Source organism: Hippoglossus stenolepis, chromosome 3 (genome assembly GCF_022539355.2).
Source record: "Hippoglossus stenolepis isolate QCI-W04-F060 chromosome 3, HSTE1.2, whole genome shotgun sequence".
In the NCBI taxonomy this organism is placed as follows: Eukaryota; Metazoa; Chordata; class Actinopteri; order Pleuronectiformes; family Pleuronectidae; genus Hippoglossus; species Hippoglossus stenolepis.
Window position 1 is genome coordinate 11112093 of NC_061485.1, and position 18985 is coordinate 11131077.

General features: G+C 41.9%; 1 protein-coding gene across 4 annotated transcripts in view; it reads right to left on the reverse strand.

Annotated features, from left to right (window-relative positions):
- The window catches only part of itga7 (integrin, alpha 7), a 36579-nt gene that overhangs the window by 6691 nt on the left and 10903 nt on the right, over window positions 1–18985 (reverse strand). For 3 of the 4 annotated variants that reach the window (XR_004694895.2, XM_035150587.2, XM_035150577.2), the window contains exons 2-18: window positions 12161–12288; window positions 11653–11732; window positions 11196–11451; window positions 9280–9387; window positions 5619–5826; window positions 5157–5353; window positions 4702–4790; window positions 4439–4566; window positions 4135–4230; window positions 3246–3307; window positions 2710–2879; window positions 2287–2436; window positions 1930–2045; window positions 1420–1606; window positions 1259–1333; window positions 549–628; window positions 338–415 (exon numbers count right to left, since the gene is read on the reverse strand). Coding sequence is in view for 3 of the 4 variants with exons in the window: in XM_035150587.2 (XP_035006478.1) it covers window positions 338–415; window positions 549–628; window positions 1259–1333; window positions 1420–1606; window positions 1930–2045; window positions 2287–2436; window positions 2710–2879; window positions 3246–3307; window positions 4135–4230; window positions 4439–4566; window positions 4702–4790; window positions 5157–5353; window positions 5619–5826; window positions 9280–9387; window positions 11196–11451; window positions 11653–11732; window positions 12161–12288 (2208 nt within the window). In the remaining variant the exon portion in view is untranslated. The other variant, XM_035150596.2, reaches the window with a different exon arrangement.

An 18985-nucleotide genomic window follows, 5' to 3' on the forward strand; every position in this document is an offset into this window, starting at 1 on the left:
CAAACTCACAATAACCTAGAAATGTATTTTCTTTTTTAGGTTTCTAACAATAACGCAACAGTCGAGCTAAAGTTTAGAAAAAGTTAATAAAACAATGTACAAGACAACTGGATTTTCAGTTTGATTTGTTTACACTGGGTTTAAAATATTTACTTCAATATAAAACATAACCCAGCATCAATAAGGAGTTGAAAGAAATGAATGGAAAACATGTGTGATACTGTGGGAATAACATCATTTCAACAACTTTAAAACTTAGGGAAAGAAAAGGGAAAATGTTTATATTTAGAGAAGACTGCCAGAGGAGGTTATTAACATTACGTTATTAACAACTCACCCACTGACAGAAAGGGGGAGCTCTATCACAACTTTAGCAAATGCAGTGGCTGGGACCAGGTCAGGCTGCTCGCTGATGCTGAGAACAGAATAATGAACAAATACAAAGAGAGAGTGAGTGTTTTATCAGAACAAGTCAAATATCTGCGAGTCAAAGCTTGATGTGAATGTGAAATAACAAACAGCTCCATCCTGTCTGGAAAATAACTTACGTTGTCAGTAGGAGATCTGCCGTCAACTCAGTCGTCTCAATGGTGATGTTGGATGTGCTCAGGTTGATGGAGAATTTCAGCTGATAGGCAAACACACACACACACACACAGATTTATTACAACCAATATCAAGTGAAAAGACAAAAAATACACAAAATCAACAAAAAAGAATTTGATTTGAATTCTTAAATTGATGATGATGTGTGCAGAGCTGAAACTAACAGTTATAAACTAACATTATTTACCGACTAATCTGCCAATTATCTTTTTGACAAATAGCTTAATCACTTAGCATCAGTAAAAATTGCTTGTTTTATTTACACAGATACTCAATTACATTACAATTAGATGTGACTGTAGAATTAAGCGCCTCATCACATTTATGCAGCTAACGTTTGGGTTTTATGTTTAAAAAAAACCATTAGAATCAATCATCACAGTGGTTGCAAATCAATTTTCTGTAGATCGATTAATTGACTGTTTGTTGCAGGTCTTGATTAATTAAATGAGTGAATTAATCGTTTTGGTCACTTTTACCAAAACTTTTAGTTTCTTCAACAAACTGCTTGCACTTAGAAGTCTTGGAAAGAGAATTCATACATATATAATATCTAAAAATGAAAGTTGTGTATTTAATAGTTCAATGACAGTTTCTATATTCTTTTGTTCTGAAAGTTTGGACTGTATTTTCACAGATTGGTTTTCCTTACCTTAGTATCTCGTTTGACAGGGTTTCCCAGCTCACATTCCACTTGGGAGCCATTCTGGTTCGCTTGGCATCTCATCTAAACAGAGCATTTTAGATTTTTGATGAGTACAAGAGCCAATATCGTCACATGGGGTCGTCATCAAACACCAAATTTCCAAATACCTGAGGTGGGACCCTGGAGCCGGCGTACGACAGAGTGTTTGGCAGGGAGATAATCAGCTGAGCAGCGTGAGCGTCGTCTCCGTCCTCATCGGGGTGAAGGGGGTCAGAGGGCATGTTGGTGACGGTGACCTCCAGCACCACCAGCCGCTGGTCTGACAGGGAGAACACCTGGACATCGTCCTCATCTCTACAGAGAGGAAAAGAAGAGAGGAAGCAGGGATGGAGATGAAAACACACGTGCACACTGATCCTGAGTCAGGGTGAGTACATCAATGTACTGTTACGGCTGCGTACACATAATATTAAGCAAAAGTAAAACTGTATATTAATCATTGTATTAATGATAAGTCATCACTTTGCAAATAATATTCCCTTGACTTGTTTATACACATTATTTCCTTTGCAGAGGCCTAATTGGAGCTGGGGTGTAGGTTCCTAAGCAACCGTTTGCTGGGCAACAGTACACATTATTCAATCCACCAGCTCACACAGACTGAGGCAGATACTAACTTTGGCAGAGGGGTGAAGAGGTCGGAGGTCAGGGGTCGTGTTCCAAACTGGTAGCTCAGCTTCAGGTTGCTCTGGCAGATTTTGTCACTGCCACATCCTTCTCGCAGGAAGTTCACCTTCAGGGGAGTAAACCAGACAGACAGGATGAATCAGAGTTCACGTTTTTGATTCAGAATAATGTAGAAAGACGTGTTTTTATTGCATTATACTTTACTATGTCTGTATAATTCATTTAATACATCTTTATCTATACTTAATGAGTGTGAAACTAAACTTATGTTGCTTATACAGATATGGTTGAATGTGAGAAGCCAACTGAGCAGTATGAAATACTTCTGCTTCCTGCTTGCTACTGACCTCAGAGTGCAGCGTGTTGGACGGGGACACACTCAGCACAGGCGCCAGCTTCTCCAGCCTCTTGGCAGCCGAGTGTCTGCGTGGCGGCACAGGCTTGATTGTATGGGTTATTGCCAACGAGATGGGACGCAGTTTGTCCTGGATACTCTCCTGCGTGGACAGAGATGATGATTAGCGGTAAAGCAAAGTATCTGGTCATGGTGTTAGGGTGGGGAAAATGTAGATTGACCCCTATTTGTTAAAATGTTGAAAGAAAAGAAGTATTTAGGGCACCAAAACTGCATGAAAAGGCAGATTCCTACCTTGTATACATTTACCTACTATTTAACTATTGTTTACAGGGATTTCTGCAACCAGAGCAAAATAAAATAAACCATAAGCATGATGTATCTGACCAGGAACACGCAATCACATGTTACTGACGTGGAGTTGGAAGACAGCAGTGGTGCACACGGGGTAACGCTGGAGATGCAGCTCCACTTCCTCCGTCTGCGTGTACTCGGGCTCGAGTGAACTGCGGCCCAGGAAATTAACGCGGTGCGGGAGGCCCAGCTTCCTGCGCTCGGTGTCAGCTTCGAAGTGCACCACCAGGGCTTGATGGGAGTGAAGAAGAGGGTGAGAGAGAGAGAGCGAGAGAGAGAGAGAGAGAGAGAGAGAGAGAGAGAGAGAGAGAGAGAGAGAGAGAGAGAGAGAGAGAGGTTGAAATACAGAAATGTTCGGACACGCACACAGAGAGCACTTCAGGAGCCCACCAGGGGTAGAGCATATATTAAACCCCTCATCTCAGGGAATACAGTGTTACACAGCTGTGATTTAATCATAATAACGTCTAACCTTACCACAGATAAGGTTACTACAGCACTGTAAATAGAAAGGACTCCTGTCACTGTGCAGTGTGATACGAAGTCCCACGTGAGAGAACGGACACAAACGGTGGTGAAGACTGAGGTGCGACTTACTAATGTGTGGTGAGTAGTGCTCCGGGTGGGCTGTGAAGGTGAAGCAGGCCTTGACCTCCACACTGAAAGAGTCATATGGTGGAGGGTGGAAAAAAACAAACCGTTAGAGGTTTTAACAATCACAGCAAAAAATTTTGTTTTTAAAGGTTTTATATATATGAGATTTGAAACATTAATATAACAGAAAGATAAAGACGAATAGAGGCGACCTTGGTAGACAGTCGCTCTGCGTGTTGTAATCTGAGCTTCTCTGCTCTTTGTTTGGTTGCCAGTCTGGGCACACGTTCATGTTAGTGCATGTACATGTGCATGTTAGTCCCCCCCCCCCTGTAAAACCATTGGCCCTCCCCACGTTTATAAAGTGACATGGCTAAAGGTCCAATCAGCAGTGGTATAAACTTGACACCCGGGTGGACAGGCTTCTTTTTTTATTGTCTCTACTGCACACATCCATCATCCATGATCAGTAACGCTTATCCTTTGAGTGTCACATTCACACCTATCTAGAGCCTCCAATTAACCTAAACCCAATCTCAATGTGTTTGGACTGTGGGATGGAGCCAGAGTAACCACAGAAAACCCTCACAGACACAGGGAGACCCTGGCAGATCCTGGATCACGCGGTTCTACTGAACACAGGGTCACTTTGTTTAGTTGTGCTTCTAGTTGTGTGTTTGGATACCACTTTCATTGGGCTTTGCAACACCCGAGGACCGTATACATAACACCTTGCTGAGAACACAAAGCCTGGGGAAGGTGTGGTTGACCATTTGTCCGAGATGCTGGTACCAGTGCGACACTTAGCAGCAGTTAATATCGGTTAAGTAACCTTTGAAATCTGGGTTTGGTTAAGTTATACTGGATGTTTTATGACATTATCAGTTCTTACCAGTGTCCTTGTCTGCCCTTGCAGCTGTGCTGCTCCAGATCAATGTATTGCGGATCAATAGATATATCTCTGATTACATGAATGACTGGACGAGACCTAGAGACACATAAAAACACTTTTTAATTGGTAGCACAAATAACAACCAACTGATGCTAAAACAGATTGCAATGGTAATGACTGTGTTTCTAACATACGGCAACTTTAGATTCTGATCATGATTTTTCCAATAATTAAAATGGGTTTCACGTTGAATGTGCTATTTGATATTATTGACAATCTCATTTAGATGTATTTCATTTCTCACCTGAAGAGAACCACTGAATCGTTAAGAGAGCCCACTGCCATGTCTGGATATTGATTATTGTCAATGTCCAGACCACCTGAGATGGAGTATCCGAAACGTCTCACGTCAAAGTCCCGACCGTCCAGCACCTGACGGGATAAGAAACATGTATCAATAGTCTGTATTAGTTTAGTGTCATAATCACTGTGTTTCCTGAATGCAATCCTTTCATTTTCATCCCTCTTTTCATCTATCCATTTACTCACTCGTCTTGTGAAACTCACCTGAGCAGGTTTCGTCTCAATTCCAGAATCTGATCCTCTGTAGATGAAAACTTTGCCGTCACCATCATATGGCGCTCCGACAGCAATATCTACAGGATCAAAGCTTTATTAGAGACCACAATCTATTCAATTCTTTATATTTACAAGTAAATTCTTCCCACTAACATTTCAACTTCAATATCAAATCAAATGCACGGCACGTTCAAATAGTGTTTAAGTTAAATGCAAATAAAATAATGATAGTATAAAATAAAATGTAAAGTAAATACAAAATAATCGTGAATTCCTACAAATTTAACAAAACATTACATAATCTAGCAGTTTTGTAAAGTAAGTAAATACACATAAAAATACAAAGTTCAACACTTGCATTAATGAGTTCTGACTTCCCTGAATGACAAACACCTGGAGGTCATTAACACTCTCTGGTTTAAGTTGGATACAATTGTTCTCACCTCCATATCCATCCTGGTCCAGATCTCCGATGTTGCTGACCGTCATCCCAAACATGGAGTCATACGTCCCGTTGAGACGGATCGGCCGAGCGTGATCGTCCCAGTGACCGAAGGGGTTCAAGTACACGTAAACGGCTCCACCGATCTCGGCCTTACGGTCAAAAAAGTTGGGAGCTCCGACAATTAGGTCTGTCCAGCTAAAGAACAGGAACAGAAACAGGGTTAGAGATACGCTCTCAACATTTTTAATAGAAAAAATAAAATATTCGGAAATAATTTGTGTACAATATTATTTTTAAAGGATTGCAAAAGGGTTTCAGCCAAAATTGTCAATGTCAACATTTCGTAAGGGCACTTCAGCCCACATCTTTTCCTGCGAGTCCAGGGAATCGACCCAACAACCTTCTCATAGCCACCCCACTTGCCACCAACTCTAAGATCTAGGCCTCAGCATTTCCTCACCCGTCCCTGTTCAGATCCGTCGTAGCTACCGAGTACCCAAACGAGGATGCCAGCTCCTCCCCCCAGAAAATGTGCTGTGGCACCAGCCGGTACACGTTATCCTTCCTCAGCAGCACCACCGCCCCTGTGTGATTGGCCCGGGGTGCGCCCGCCACAAAAGTCAGCTCTCCGAGACTCGTTATCCCGAAGGCTGAGTCCACAGAAAACCCTGTAAAAAGAAGGAGGAGAAGGAGAAGGAAGGCAGAGTGTAGGAGGAGGAGGAAGGGTCATGGGTTAGTATTGAGCATGGGTCTCAGAGGCTAATCTCCTCTCAGTGTAGCGTGTAGTGCTCATCTTCTTACTAATGAAATGTGTGCCTTAAGTGACTATTGATTTTATGCCAAACTCATGAGGGGTATGAATGTCCTGTGTGCTGCGTTTGTCGGAGGAGAGCGAGCGGTTGTGCATCCACCAGCGAGAGCAGAAGGGCACAGGGAGATGTATGATGTCTCCTGAGATTCATGATCTTGTTGTTCTGAATCAGCTGCCTCTGGTGAAGACAGTGTGTAAACACAGTGAGTGGATATTAATCAGATTTATGGCCTAAAGCATCTCCTCCTTTGTGCGAGTGTGGATTGTGGTAGTGTGCATCTGTAAGCTTGTGTGTGTGTGAAGGAATGTGAGGATGTGTTTGCATGTAAATCAGGTAAAGTAAGGGATTGAACAAGTGGAAGGGGGAAGGGTTGGTGTGTGTGTATGTGTGTGTATGTGTGTGTGTGTGTGTGTGTGTGTGTGTGTGTGTGTGTGTGTGTGTGTGTGTGTGTATATTTTCTGATCAAGCCGTGAAAAATGGCACATCATATCAAACATTTTACTTCAGCAGAAGCAGTCGCATGCATTTGCTTCACTGGTTCATAAAAGAAAAACGTGCAGAGGGTGTGAAAAAGGAGGATAATCTATCAGGACATTTGTTAGTGCTGAGTAAACATGCAGAGGGAGACAAAACAGAGACAAACAGTGGGCAGCTCCAGGGTGGCAGGTGTGGAATGCAACAGTCTGCATCTCAATTCCTGTAAAAGCCCAATGGACAGAGAGAACGGGCTATTTTTTCCACTCAGGGCGGCTTTTAACACACAGGCTTACGACAAGGTCGACACTGTAAAACTAAATAGCGATGGAAGCTTTAGGGCCGCAGAGGGTTTTTAAAAGGGGGTGGGGCCGTGCATCAGCCTAGTAAAGGTGGGACCAACGATAGTGATTTCGATCAACTGTGTGGACTCACTTCATTTCACTGGCCTATAAGAAATCATTTGCAATAACTGGGTCCCATGTTATTCTTGCAGGGATTTTTTATTTGTTTTAGTTTTTTTAAGTCATATTGCAACTCTAAGGCAATACAAATCCATGTAATCCGTATTAATACCTCTGCAAAGGAGGTGATGCTGTCATTTGCATTTGTTTATTTGTTTAATTGTTAGCAGGATTACGCTAAAACTACACGACAGATTACCTAGAAACTCAGTGGAAGGGTGTGGTATTGGTCTGGAAAGAATCTATTAAAATTTGTTGCGGATCTAAGATTAAGAATAATTTTCACTTTCCTTAACATTGAGAGATCAGGCATTTTTCAACGTTTTCGTTCATTTCTATTATCCATAATAATATGGATATTGAGGGAAAAGGCGTATTTAGGGGACTGATATTGAAAACCTGGAAACAGATGCAATAAATGTAACAACCTCAATGGGTCAAATCTGGCTTTTTAATAACACCCCAGTTAAATCAACACCCTATTAAATAGATTTTTTGTTTATGATTTGTTTAAGCCTTTACAGAGGTAAAAATAGATGTATGCCTTTTATATCCAGCACTGCTCCTTGGATAAATAGACCAGTTGATAGATTTACTGTTTGTATACAAGTATAGTAAAAAAAGGAACAACTGGAATCCTGTGCCATGTGAGATTTAACAACAGTTTAGGAAAAAGACTTCTGGAATATATACAACACTGTCTGTCATTTTAGTAAACATGCAGGTGTGGCATATCATCTGGTTAGGATCAATGGAAGCATGTGAGTTATAAATGGAGGCTAGAAGGTCATGTGGGAATTAGTGTTGTCAAGGAGACGGCTCAATACGGTGAGTGGGAGGGTAAACAGGCGTGGAGGTATGTGAATAAAGAGATTTATTGCAGATCCAAACACTTAGTCAAAAGTAGTGATAGGAACCACATGATAACTGTAAACAAATAAAAAACAGCCCGACGATGAGTCATTGCACATCGACAGATTATCTACAAAAAATGAGAAGAATACTTTCTTTGATAAAACAAATGGTAATCCACCACTTTGGTCCAGACTGAGGCCTTGTCCACACTACTGCGGATATTTGTTCTGACACAAAATACAATCCACTCAAACTAGCATGCCAGGCCAATAGGTGGCGATAAAGTCCACATCAACAATCTGTCAAATACAACAGAAGAACATTGTGAGCATGCTCAGTGAGCTTATTCTCATTTGGAGGTGGTAACTTCGAAAACGTATAAATTGGGCATGGCAGTGGCCTGCGAATGCCGGTAATGTGGTAGTGCTAAATTAAGCTGCAAACTTCTAATTAGACCTAGCAATGCTAAGCAAACGTAGAAAAGCCAGTATATACCCGCCTGTGACATCATTTTTGTATTTTGTATACAAGTTTTCTGAAAATCTGAAAGCATTTGTATAAAATCTGATGAGAGGCCCAAACGCATAGAAGAAAGTTCACTTTGCAAAATATTCCCACTAGTGTGGACAGGGCATGAAACAGGCTATGTCAACAACTGCAGGATAGATTTTTGTGATATTGGATACCAACATTCATGGTCCCCAGAGGATACCACTGAGTTTTGTGATCCCCTGACTTTCCCCCAGCACTGACGTTAGATCAATGTTCTCACTTATCCAATGAAAATATCTTGTTCCTTGTATCCATGACGATGCATCGTCATAACTTTGGTGATCCTTGATTTTTTTTATCTAGCTTCATCATCAGGTCAAAATATAAAAAAATGTCCAGTACTTTGGTAGCGACAAAACTAACCTCCGCTATGTGTTAGCTTTTGTGTTTAGTGCTATCAGAAAATGTTAGTATTTTAACATTCTAAACTAAGTTAACACGGTAACCATTATACTCAATGAACATCAGTACGTTTTCATTGAGAGCATGTTAGCACACTAATATTAGCTCAGAACACCAGACCCGTAGCCTTGTTTGTTAGTTGAACCCTTTTTATAAGTAAAACGACGACAACCCACGAGAAAACCACCGCCACCTGGAAAGCTTCGAACCGACACACACATGCAGACTGACTCGACACGCGACAGACGACAGACATCTACAGACAGAACAGACAAACACCTGCTGCTATGAAAAGAGACAACCATCTTTAAAATTAGGCTTCTAGTTAAAGACGGAACCAAAAAAAACATCATCTTCAAAAAACAATAAATAAAAGGGTTTATAGTAGATTTTTGGTTTTGGATGGTTGTCTCTTTACAGCGAAGGTGATACTGTCCCATGTTGTACACACTAAATTTTATACACGCAGACACGAGGTAGACAGGATTAAGACGAAGAGGGTGGGACTACTTCCACTACAAGCCCAGTCCGGTCCAAACAACAACACGCCACGCCTACAAACCTAAGTAGCTATTATGAGCTACGTCCTCAAATGGCGTGGGCCGGCTGGAGGGCTCCAGAGTTTTGTACAGCAGTGCATCTTCAACAGGGCTAGCCATGAACAAGAGCCCTACGGCCCGAGACAGGAAGAGAAAGACAGAGAGACGTACAGAGTGCGGGAGGGGAGTGATGGGGTGGTGAGGAGAACAAAAAAGAGTGAAAAGAGAGAAAAAAGGGGGAGAAGGGAGGTGCAGGTGAGACAGGCTGTGATTGATTGGTGTTTTGTCTTTGCGGTGCCGCAGCGGGTTTTTCTTTCCCCTTGGAAACCACTGGGTACCCAGTAGAGAGATGACGTTCATGGCTCAGACTGTAGCCTGACACTGGACACCACCCACATTACGTTTTGACATGTTTCCCCATGCTTCATTTCTAGAAGAGGGCGGTGGATGGCATGAGGGTGACATCATTGTTTTGTTTTTTTCTAATTCATGTCAGGCCACAATAAGTTTGGACGTATTTGACAAGTCCACCCACATTCATATGAGAAAATGTTATAGGAGTCTTACACAAGGCCTCATGAGTCACAGCAGAAATACTTAGTAGGGAATTACAGGGACACTAAATCAAATTTTCTCTCCACCAGTCAAAAGCAGTTGCTTCTGTTGCTGTAGCCACTGTGGTTGTGTCCGTCCTGTTTGGGGTACAGTCTGAGCCCTGGTGTCGCCCCTCCTCCGGCCCTCGCTTTCTCTCCTGTGCACTGGCAGCAGTGAGCAGGGAGGGCAGATCCTACCCAGGTAACTGTGGTAAGGCACAGGGATGAGCTGAGCATTAAGTTCTTTCTGATCGGCCACCTCGTAGGGTCCGTCGTCATAGAAACCGAGGTCAAGCAGGGTCTGGTTTAGAAGCTGGACGCGCATCTCGCCTGGAATGGAAATAGGTGAGGACACAGGAAAGCAACAACAGAAGACGTAGAGCTACAGACCCTCACGCTCTTTGCTTCAAAAATACACGCACATGTGCATAATTACAGTTTCATATTGTATATATGCAGAGGAAAATATACAGTAAAACATAGCATTAATCTTCTGTTGCAGACGATGACGATATGACTGAAGAAGATAAATCTCAGTACTTTCTTTGATTAACTGGATGCTGCTGCTCTGCATAGGTTCACTGTCCAATCACTAGATTGGCTATTGAATCAATTTCTTCCCCCCTGAGTCCTGTCAGTAGTATGTCTTTAATTAGATTGTTTACATGCTAAGATAATCAGCTGCTGGATGTAGCTTTATATTTACCATATATACATGTCATTGTTTCAATATAACTCTTTTTTATCTTAACAAGACACCAAATAAGTATAATTGTCTCATTATTCAGTCATAAATCAGAGAAAACTCTGAACATGGTGATGGCAAACGAGAGTAATCAATGCAAAGTACGGGGTTCAATAAAATGTAAGTATTTCATATAGATACCGATCAAACATCTAACATCACATTCTATCTGCTGAATGTGGCCAATTTCTGACAAATGTATAACAAACACATTGGCCATAACATTTAGGTGAAGACATATGGTCTTGCCCAAGGGTGCATGCTTTTGAGGTGTGTGCATTTAAACGTGAATGCGGCTCCAGAGGAGGATATCATAGGACATTTAGGCTGAAAACATGGTGTATATGAAGTCGTTTCGAGTCTAATTTGAATGTTGGGTCTTACGGACACTTGGATGACACCTCTCCATTGGTATAGTCGTGAGTAGATAATGACTTGAATTTTCATTTTTGGGTGAACTATCCCTTAAATATGCTTGTTGCTGCCACCTAGAGGTATAGAAATTTTTTAAAAGTATCTATATTTATAAAACATGCCTGTAATGCTTTGCGAGGCTTTGTTTCTATGATCCACCCTTCAGAAGGCCAACGAGACACCGTACCTTTCCAGTTGTATGTTCCCGGAGCACCAAACAGAATGAAGTTGTTGTCTGGGGTGAAGCTGACAGACAGGCCCTGCTGACAGAAACCAAACTGCTCGTGTCCCTGCGGTCGACCCTCGCAGAACTTCCACTCGCCTCCGTCCAGGTCATCGCGCTCCGTCAGGTCCTCACTCAGGACGTAGCAGCGTCCAATGGGGTCACGAGTCTCCGAGGGTTGATTCACACGTTGCCTGAGCTCGTACAGGTGAGCGCAGGTCTGATAAGAGACAGGCAACAGCACAATATATTTATTTTCACAATTTTTGAGGGAGCGATGACAAAATAAGTTATAAAGGTTAATTTAATGGGATCCAAGGGAATGTATGTCCATGACTGACAGCAGCAAAACAACAAAGTAGATTATCACTCTCTGTGATTTACTGCACTAATGAAGTTACATGATGTGGTCTTTACTCACCACCACCTTCCCTCCAATCCCCTGACTTTTCACAGTCACTCCCAGCCACTGGTTGTCTTTGCTCTCTCTGTCCAGATTCACTGAGGGAAAACACAGAAGGAAACAGCAAACATGGTCCATATTGTAAACCAATTAGAATCAGAGCCAACGCAAGCAAATAGCACGTTGTTATGAAATGGAGTTATACAAGTTCAAGGTAAATTTTCTTTTATGTGATGCACATGCAAAACGCAAAAGTGGAAATGTAGAGGAAATACATTTTATAGTTAGTTTTGAAAACAAAAGGTATAACAATGTGCACATTTTTCTGCAGCCACCCAGTGGACCTGAAGGCTTACATCCAGATTCAACAAAAGGAAGGAAGTTGCATTAAATTCAAGGATTTTCTCAGTGGAAAAATAAAAAAAAACAGAGGGTATGTTTTAAAAGTGCCTAAATCTATATATAATATAATAGTGTGCGAATATTCTTTGTACATTAATTGACTGATCATTTCAGTTTTACTCACCTTCTCCATCAATATCCACCCTCTCACAGTCATACTCCTCTGGTGTGATCGGACACCTGAACAAGGCTCCTGGTCGACTGCCCCGCAATTGACCTAGCCCTGCTGCCTGCGGCGCCCCCACCAGGATCCTGAAAGAACATCAGTGACAATTCATTTAATCATTTAATCACATGGTGTAATGATTGATCTACACATAGGTCTGCACCACAGATTGTAAACAAAGATGGATGAAATGACTGCTCTCCAAAAAGTGTCAAGGAGCTTTTCTGTCTTTTTAACTGTGAGTATATAATAGATTTTTTAGAACATGAAAATTAAAGTTGTTTTTTAGGTTGTATAGAACCCCATACATGTTCAGCAGTAATGCATTGAGCAAAACTCCTGAAGATTATTGGTGTGAGTGCCAGTTCATAATCAGAGACATCAAATAGCAATATGTTTATTGACTCTTCTCTTATTGGGACTGTAGTGTTCAAGAAAACCTAAGTGATAAAAATACCCTGACACAACCACAGTGCACTGGACAACAACTGAATTCTGTGAGGGCGCCTTGCTACCCCATCTACAGAGGAAATTACAACCCATGGTTGTTTCACATGTGACTTTGGGCAATTTTCGCCCAATGATATCCTGAACTTACTGAAGCAACGGTTGCTCCAAAATATAAACACTGCTGCAGCTCAACCTGAAATCCTGCTGACGGTGCCTACAGTCGAACTGTCCTGTTATCTTGACTCAAAATTGATTCAAAGCAGCTCTCTGGATTCTCTAGCTCCTGTATCTTACTATCAAGGGAAGGAAAAGTTTTATGCCCAGTGAGGTGGTTGCTGATATTCTGGGGCCAGTGTCATTGCCCTCTGCCTTATTAGGAGCGGCTGATTCAGACTAGGATGCTATTTAAAAACTGAGCGTTGAGCCACATTCCACCCAACACCGTCAGCCGTGGCACAGACTACCCTATGCATGGAAGCGAGACATGGGGAAACTGATTGAGAGCAGACAGAGCACAGAATGTAAAGATGGAAGAAGGAAAAAGAGCGAGAAAGAGAGGATTTAAACATATACAATAAAAGAGACCAATCCTAAATGTGGTGCTACAGTAGCAGTTATGATACAGCTGTGATTTAATTAAAACAATGACGTTGGCCAGGAAAAAGCTCAGCTCCACGTCGTGGCCACAACTATCTGCACTGCCTGTATTAAAAGTTCCCTCCCTTCATTTCTACCTTGTTAGTTACACACTTAAATTAGAGCTCTCTGTGGCTGTGAAGTGTTTTTGCCTATAAATACAGAGTAGCAAGCTGATAGCACTGCACAGAGCAGGCAGGAAAACAGAGAGGTGGACGTCTGAGTGGTGTCAGAGTGGCAGCCATAACAGACACTCCTCTTCACTCTTGTGCCTGACAGTTGAGATGGTTTGGTGTTTGATAGAACTCATTATAATATTGGTTCATTAAGTGGATCACATTTGATACACAGGCAACAGGTGTAGACACAATACTATTTACAACAAGCCTAGTGGTGAGAGGATAATGAGGTTTCTAAATCCTCGTTTAATAACTGCACAAGTGTAAGATGCTGTCGTCATCTTTTTTATGTTTTTTCGGTCAGTCAGTTGAAGACTTTGGTCCAAAGTAAAACAAATCAACTTTACTGAAATTTAAAAGTCCCCAACTGACTTTTCAGCTGCATGGTCAATATTTCTACTTTAAATGTTGATTTGAACATCAATGAAAACATTATAGGATTGCTGACAGACATTATATATCACTAGAGTCAAGAAAATACCATTTAGTTTTTACCCTTGGAATAAATAACCATATAATAGATTGTAATTTGTCTTAGTTACCATCTGGGTCAATTCAATTCATTACAATTCATCTGTAAAGCATCAAATCAAAACATATATTATGTTAAGGCACTTAACATTGTAAAGTCACGACCCTGACATATGGAGAAACCCAACAGTTCAGACAATGTGAACACGAATGGCGACAGTGGAGAGAGGAAACTCCCGTTCGTGCTGCAACACAGCGTGATGTCACCTGGCAAGATGCTAGCATCGGCCAGTCTCATATATTCAGGCTCATTCCCACAACTGCACCTCACTGCCTCACTGGTACATGAAACAACACAACCACCAACCCAGCCTTTGGCAGTGTTTTAATGAAGAGCAAATGTCTGTCTGAATGTGGCCTTATGCTGTGTCCAAAATCACCCACTCATTCACTATTCCCTACTTCACTATATAGAGATAACTATATAGGGCACTACATAGAGAGCTCATCGGGAAAAGAAGGATTATGACGAGCAACAACCTCAACGTCGACCAGTGGAAAATCCCAGAGTAAATTTTAAATGATCATCTTTAAATGTAGAAATAAACTTGTTTGCCGCACACGACAGGGCGGGCTGTTCCTGATGCTCTCGCTCCTCTTGTCTCTCCACCATGAGCACAATGCTTGATGGTATATATTGCTCAGTTAGTGACCATCAGTTATACACTACTTGTCATGATGCATTGTGGGAAAAAAACGTGTGCACTATATAGGGTATAAAAGCTTAACATTTGGACACCAGTACAAAATGGTGTACGCACTATGTAGTGAGTGAATTCAGACACAGTGTTAGTCATGGAGTGATGTCCCAAGTGCTGAGGTCACAATTGGGCTCATGCTAGCTCTAATCCTACTGTTAGCATGGCCAAATCCTATGACGTTCCACAAAATCATCCACTTTTCATCTTGCCAACTTCTGACAATACTCCCATCCACAACCATTGTGGGACATTGAGCATTAACATTGGGGCCACTAATCACACAGAGAAGCAACCATGGGAACCTTGACAGGTTGAGGGTGATGGGAAAGTAAGGATGGACTCTAGTGTTCTAAGTTACATTATTGTACTAAACCAACAGCAGCAGTAAATCTTGCTTTAATAGATACACAAATCAACTGTGATAACAACCAGACGGCCACACAGCTCTTTTCTCTTCTACTCCCGCCTCTCCTGCCTCTGCTGAGGTGCAGTCATGCATCAGGAGTGATTTCCCTATCCTTACTGAATGACAACCCAAAACAGTGACCCAAAGCAGAGACATCCCATGTGAAATAATGACCACTTCACATCTCCGGTGGTCCACATAGAAAAATACCATCCAAACAGTGTTGATCCAATGTAAACATATTAAACAAAAGGGATCTGATTAAGAGGAAGAACATATCGCTAAAAAAAGCTGATTAGATCAGCTCAGCATTCCAGGGGCCTCTGGTTTATGTTTAGAAGTTACGATGATACCTCTCTCTTTACCCCCCACATGTAGATACACAGGCAGGTGTCGGGGTGTGAGGGTGGGGGGTCTGTTAAGCTGTTATACCACCACTATTTGGATTAAGAAAGTGGAATGGTTTACAACACGTCTGTGCAGCAAAGCGTTATCTGTGGTCATCTGTACGACTCCAACAGATGCAGGTGATTCTTCCGCGAGAAAACATCTTATTGTAAAATAAAAAATGATAAATGCTAAAATAGGCTAAAGATTTATTCTAGTTGGCGTCACATTTAAGCGATGGTAGATGAGAACATGTCTGGTTGTTGTTTACTGCACATCTGGGCTTATCAGGTGAGGGACTTAACACAGGGAAAGACAGATGTGTGCTAATGTCTTTTTTGGTCCAAACACTATAAAGCATTACTTGCTGTACATGCTTTAGTTGTGTGTGCCTGCATTGGAAATATTTAAGTCTGTTTACTCCACTTAATCTCCAATAGAATAAAACAGATCTTTTTGTAGAAAGATGAAAAACATTTTGAAGATGCTTGGTTCAGGCCAACGTGTAACGAAATTTAGCTCCAACTGTTCCTGATTTATCGTGTTCACAAGAATGGGACAGACATGAGGTCATGGTGACCTTTGAACCTCAACACCAAAATCTGTCATCCTTGAGTACAAGTGTGTGAAAGTGAAAGGGTGTGCCAATCTGAAGCCATTTGTAAAGACATTCCTGAGATGTCCCACTCAAGAAAATAAACCCACTTGTCCAGACAATTGGGTTGACAATCTACTTTCTCCAAACCTTGCTTTTCACATAAGAAAAACACAGCAGGAGATTGTCCAAGTCAGACACGTTCACAACAACAAGAACAAGTGTTCAGATAAGGGATGGTGTCTAGAACTTGCAGGAGGCAGGTTTGAAAGTCATGGCTGAGTCACGCTTTCATATATTTGCCCTTTGCCCACTGCTGAGTTCACTTCATTGTTCACGACTGAGTCAGATAGTATGATCACGATTTCCACTGCCAAGCTCATCTTTCAGCAAACCCACATTTGACATGGACTTACACAAGTGCTTGTGTGTCTGTCTGTCTGTCTGTGTGTGTGTGTGTGTGTGTGTGTGTGTGTGTGTGTGTGTGTGTGTGCGTGCGTGCGTGCGTGCGTGCGTGCGTGCGTGCGTGCATGTGTGTGTCTGTGTAATGTGAGTGGTTACAGGTATGTTGTTGCTGCTGCTGCACACTGAGCCTGGAGGAGTTATCAGGATATCAGGGCGTTGAGTGTGAAGGTGATGGAGACTAGTGAAATACCCACATGGACCCAGACACCACAGGCACCAGCATGGCTGAAGCGCGTGTGTGTGTGTGTGTGTGTGTGTGTGTGTGTGTGTGTGTGTGTGTGTGTGTGTGTGTGTGTGTGTGTGTGTGTGTGTGTGTGTGTGTGTGTAGATAAGGCACCTGGGGCCTTACAAATCTGATGAACTGATTAAAACAGAGTCTGCAGCAATTCTGGTGGTGCAGTTGTGCTTTGAGCAAAATTCTAATGTCAGCATTCACTATGCTCTTCATTTGAGTTTAGCCTGTTGAAATGCCAATGCTAATACATGTTAATATTCTAGGTATTTGGTTTGAAATCCATTTACTGGACACATTTCATGTTTAACTTGATTATATCGCCAGTGGAAAACTTAGCCACTTGAAACAATGGAATATAGGATGTATCCTCTTGGGAACATGCATGTATGATTTCAGAATCAGAATCAGAATCAGAAGTATTTATTGCCAAGTAGGTTTACACCTACCTGGAATTTGCCTTGGTATATATTTCATGGCAATCCATCCCTTAATTATCAATTACAGTGACTAATGGATCATTTCCTTCACCATGAACTTTTCTATGACCGTATGAAAGTACCGGTGTAAATTCACCGAAGACACATGGGAACAAGTTGTGAAGCTATCGGCCAAATCAACTCCGGAGATGGTCAAGGACGAATTGTGATGATGCTGAATGTGTAAAGGCATTTTCATTGTCAATAAACATAAACACATAAATGGGTAACTGCAAATAATCACATGTGACTGAAGTAGCTAAGCAGATAACAACCATCAGACAGTAGGTCCTCAAAGATCCTCAGTCTTCAATTATGGACGTTGCTCTGGACGATCATGGATGGAGTGAACAGGAGGCATATCGGAAAGCAAGCAAATAAAACAATCTCACATACTATCTCTTTTTTGGGGTGTGTTTTCTGGACCCACACACGTGTCAGGAGGATGTTCTCCATGTGCCTGTGTGTTAGTCTCTGTTTTCTTCTCACGGTCAGAACATGCAGGTTAGATTTATTCGGGAATCCAAATTGCGTGTAGGTGTGAATGTGAGTGTGAATGTTTGTTTTTCTTTATTTGTCAGTCCTGTAATAGACTGGAGACCTGTCCAGGGTTTACCTCACCTCTCACACAATGTCAGCTGAGACTGCGTCCAAACCCGTGCGACAGTTAAAGGACAGCTGATAATGGACGGATGAATGAATGCCATCACTGAAGCAATAGCAGTGTCCTCTGTCAAAACCATGTTTGACAGTGTTTTATAACCACATCCTCAGTCATCATCCTCATTCAAACACAACACAACACACAGCGGCCTCATTACACTGCACTCACGCTCATGTGTTTTTTCATTCAGGGGTGTGTGCAGTGACCCCAACACACTCTTTCCACAACCCTGTCTGCCCCTCCCCCCCGGCCAAACCCCTACACACAGACACACACTCAATCCCATCTTCCTTCACTCCTCCCCCCCACTCTTATAGGAGTCACCTCCCTGCATAAACAGCCTCAGCAAAAGTGACAGAAAGACTGTACAACAATGTAATAGAATTTAAGAAGAACATCACACAATTCAGACCAGCATGAATTCTGTAAATATCGCAGAAGTGGACGAGGAAATAGACGTGTGTGTATAAGAGTGCGCGGGCTCATCTCATTTTAATGAATGACTGACAACCTTATAACATGATTAAGTCCAGTAACCTCCAGTCTGGCGTCCCCATACACTTTCACTTGCAGCTTGTTAAAAACCATTTTGGTCAGGTTTTTTTGGTTTTACATTCACATGCTCCTCAAGCATTGACACAGCTCCCCAACTTTTGTGCTGCTAAAACATCACTTCATTCCCTCTCAGAAGTTCACTAACATGAGCCTGAAAACAAACTTACGTACACAATCAAACAAAACACGCAAGCATCTGCAAAAGGATTTTCAGTAAAGCCCTTTTCCATCTACCAGAAAATGTCCAGACACAATTTTCCAGTCATTTCGCGGAGTTCGCCTTTCACATATGAAGAACGCAGAAATTTCCGCAATGGACATTATGTTTTTTTTGCTTACAGCACATTGAACCTTTTTCATCCTGACATATTGGCTACATTTGTTTAGTTTTTTATAGTTTTGCATCTGTCGCGTGTTAAAAACATTATCAACGCGCCCACTCGCTCACTCTAGATTTTCCAGACGATTCCCTGCTGTATTCTCCCATGGGCTCACGCAGACAT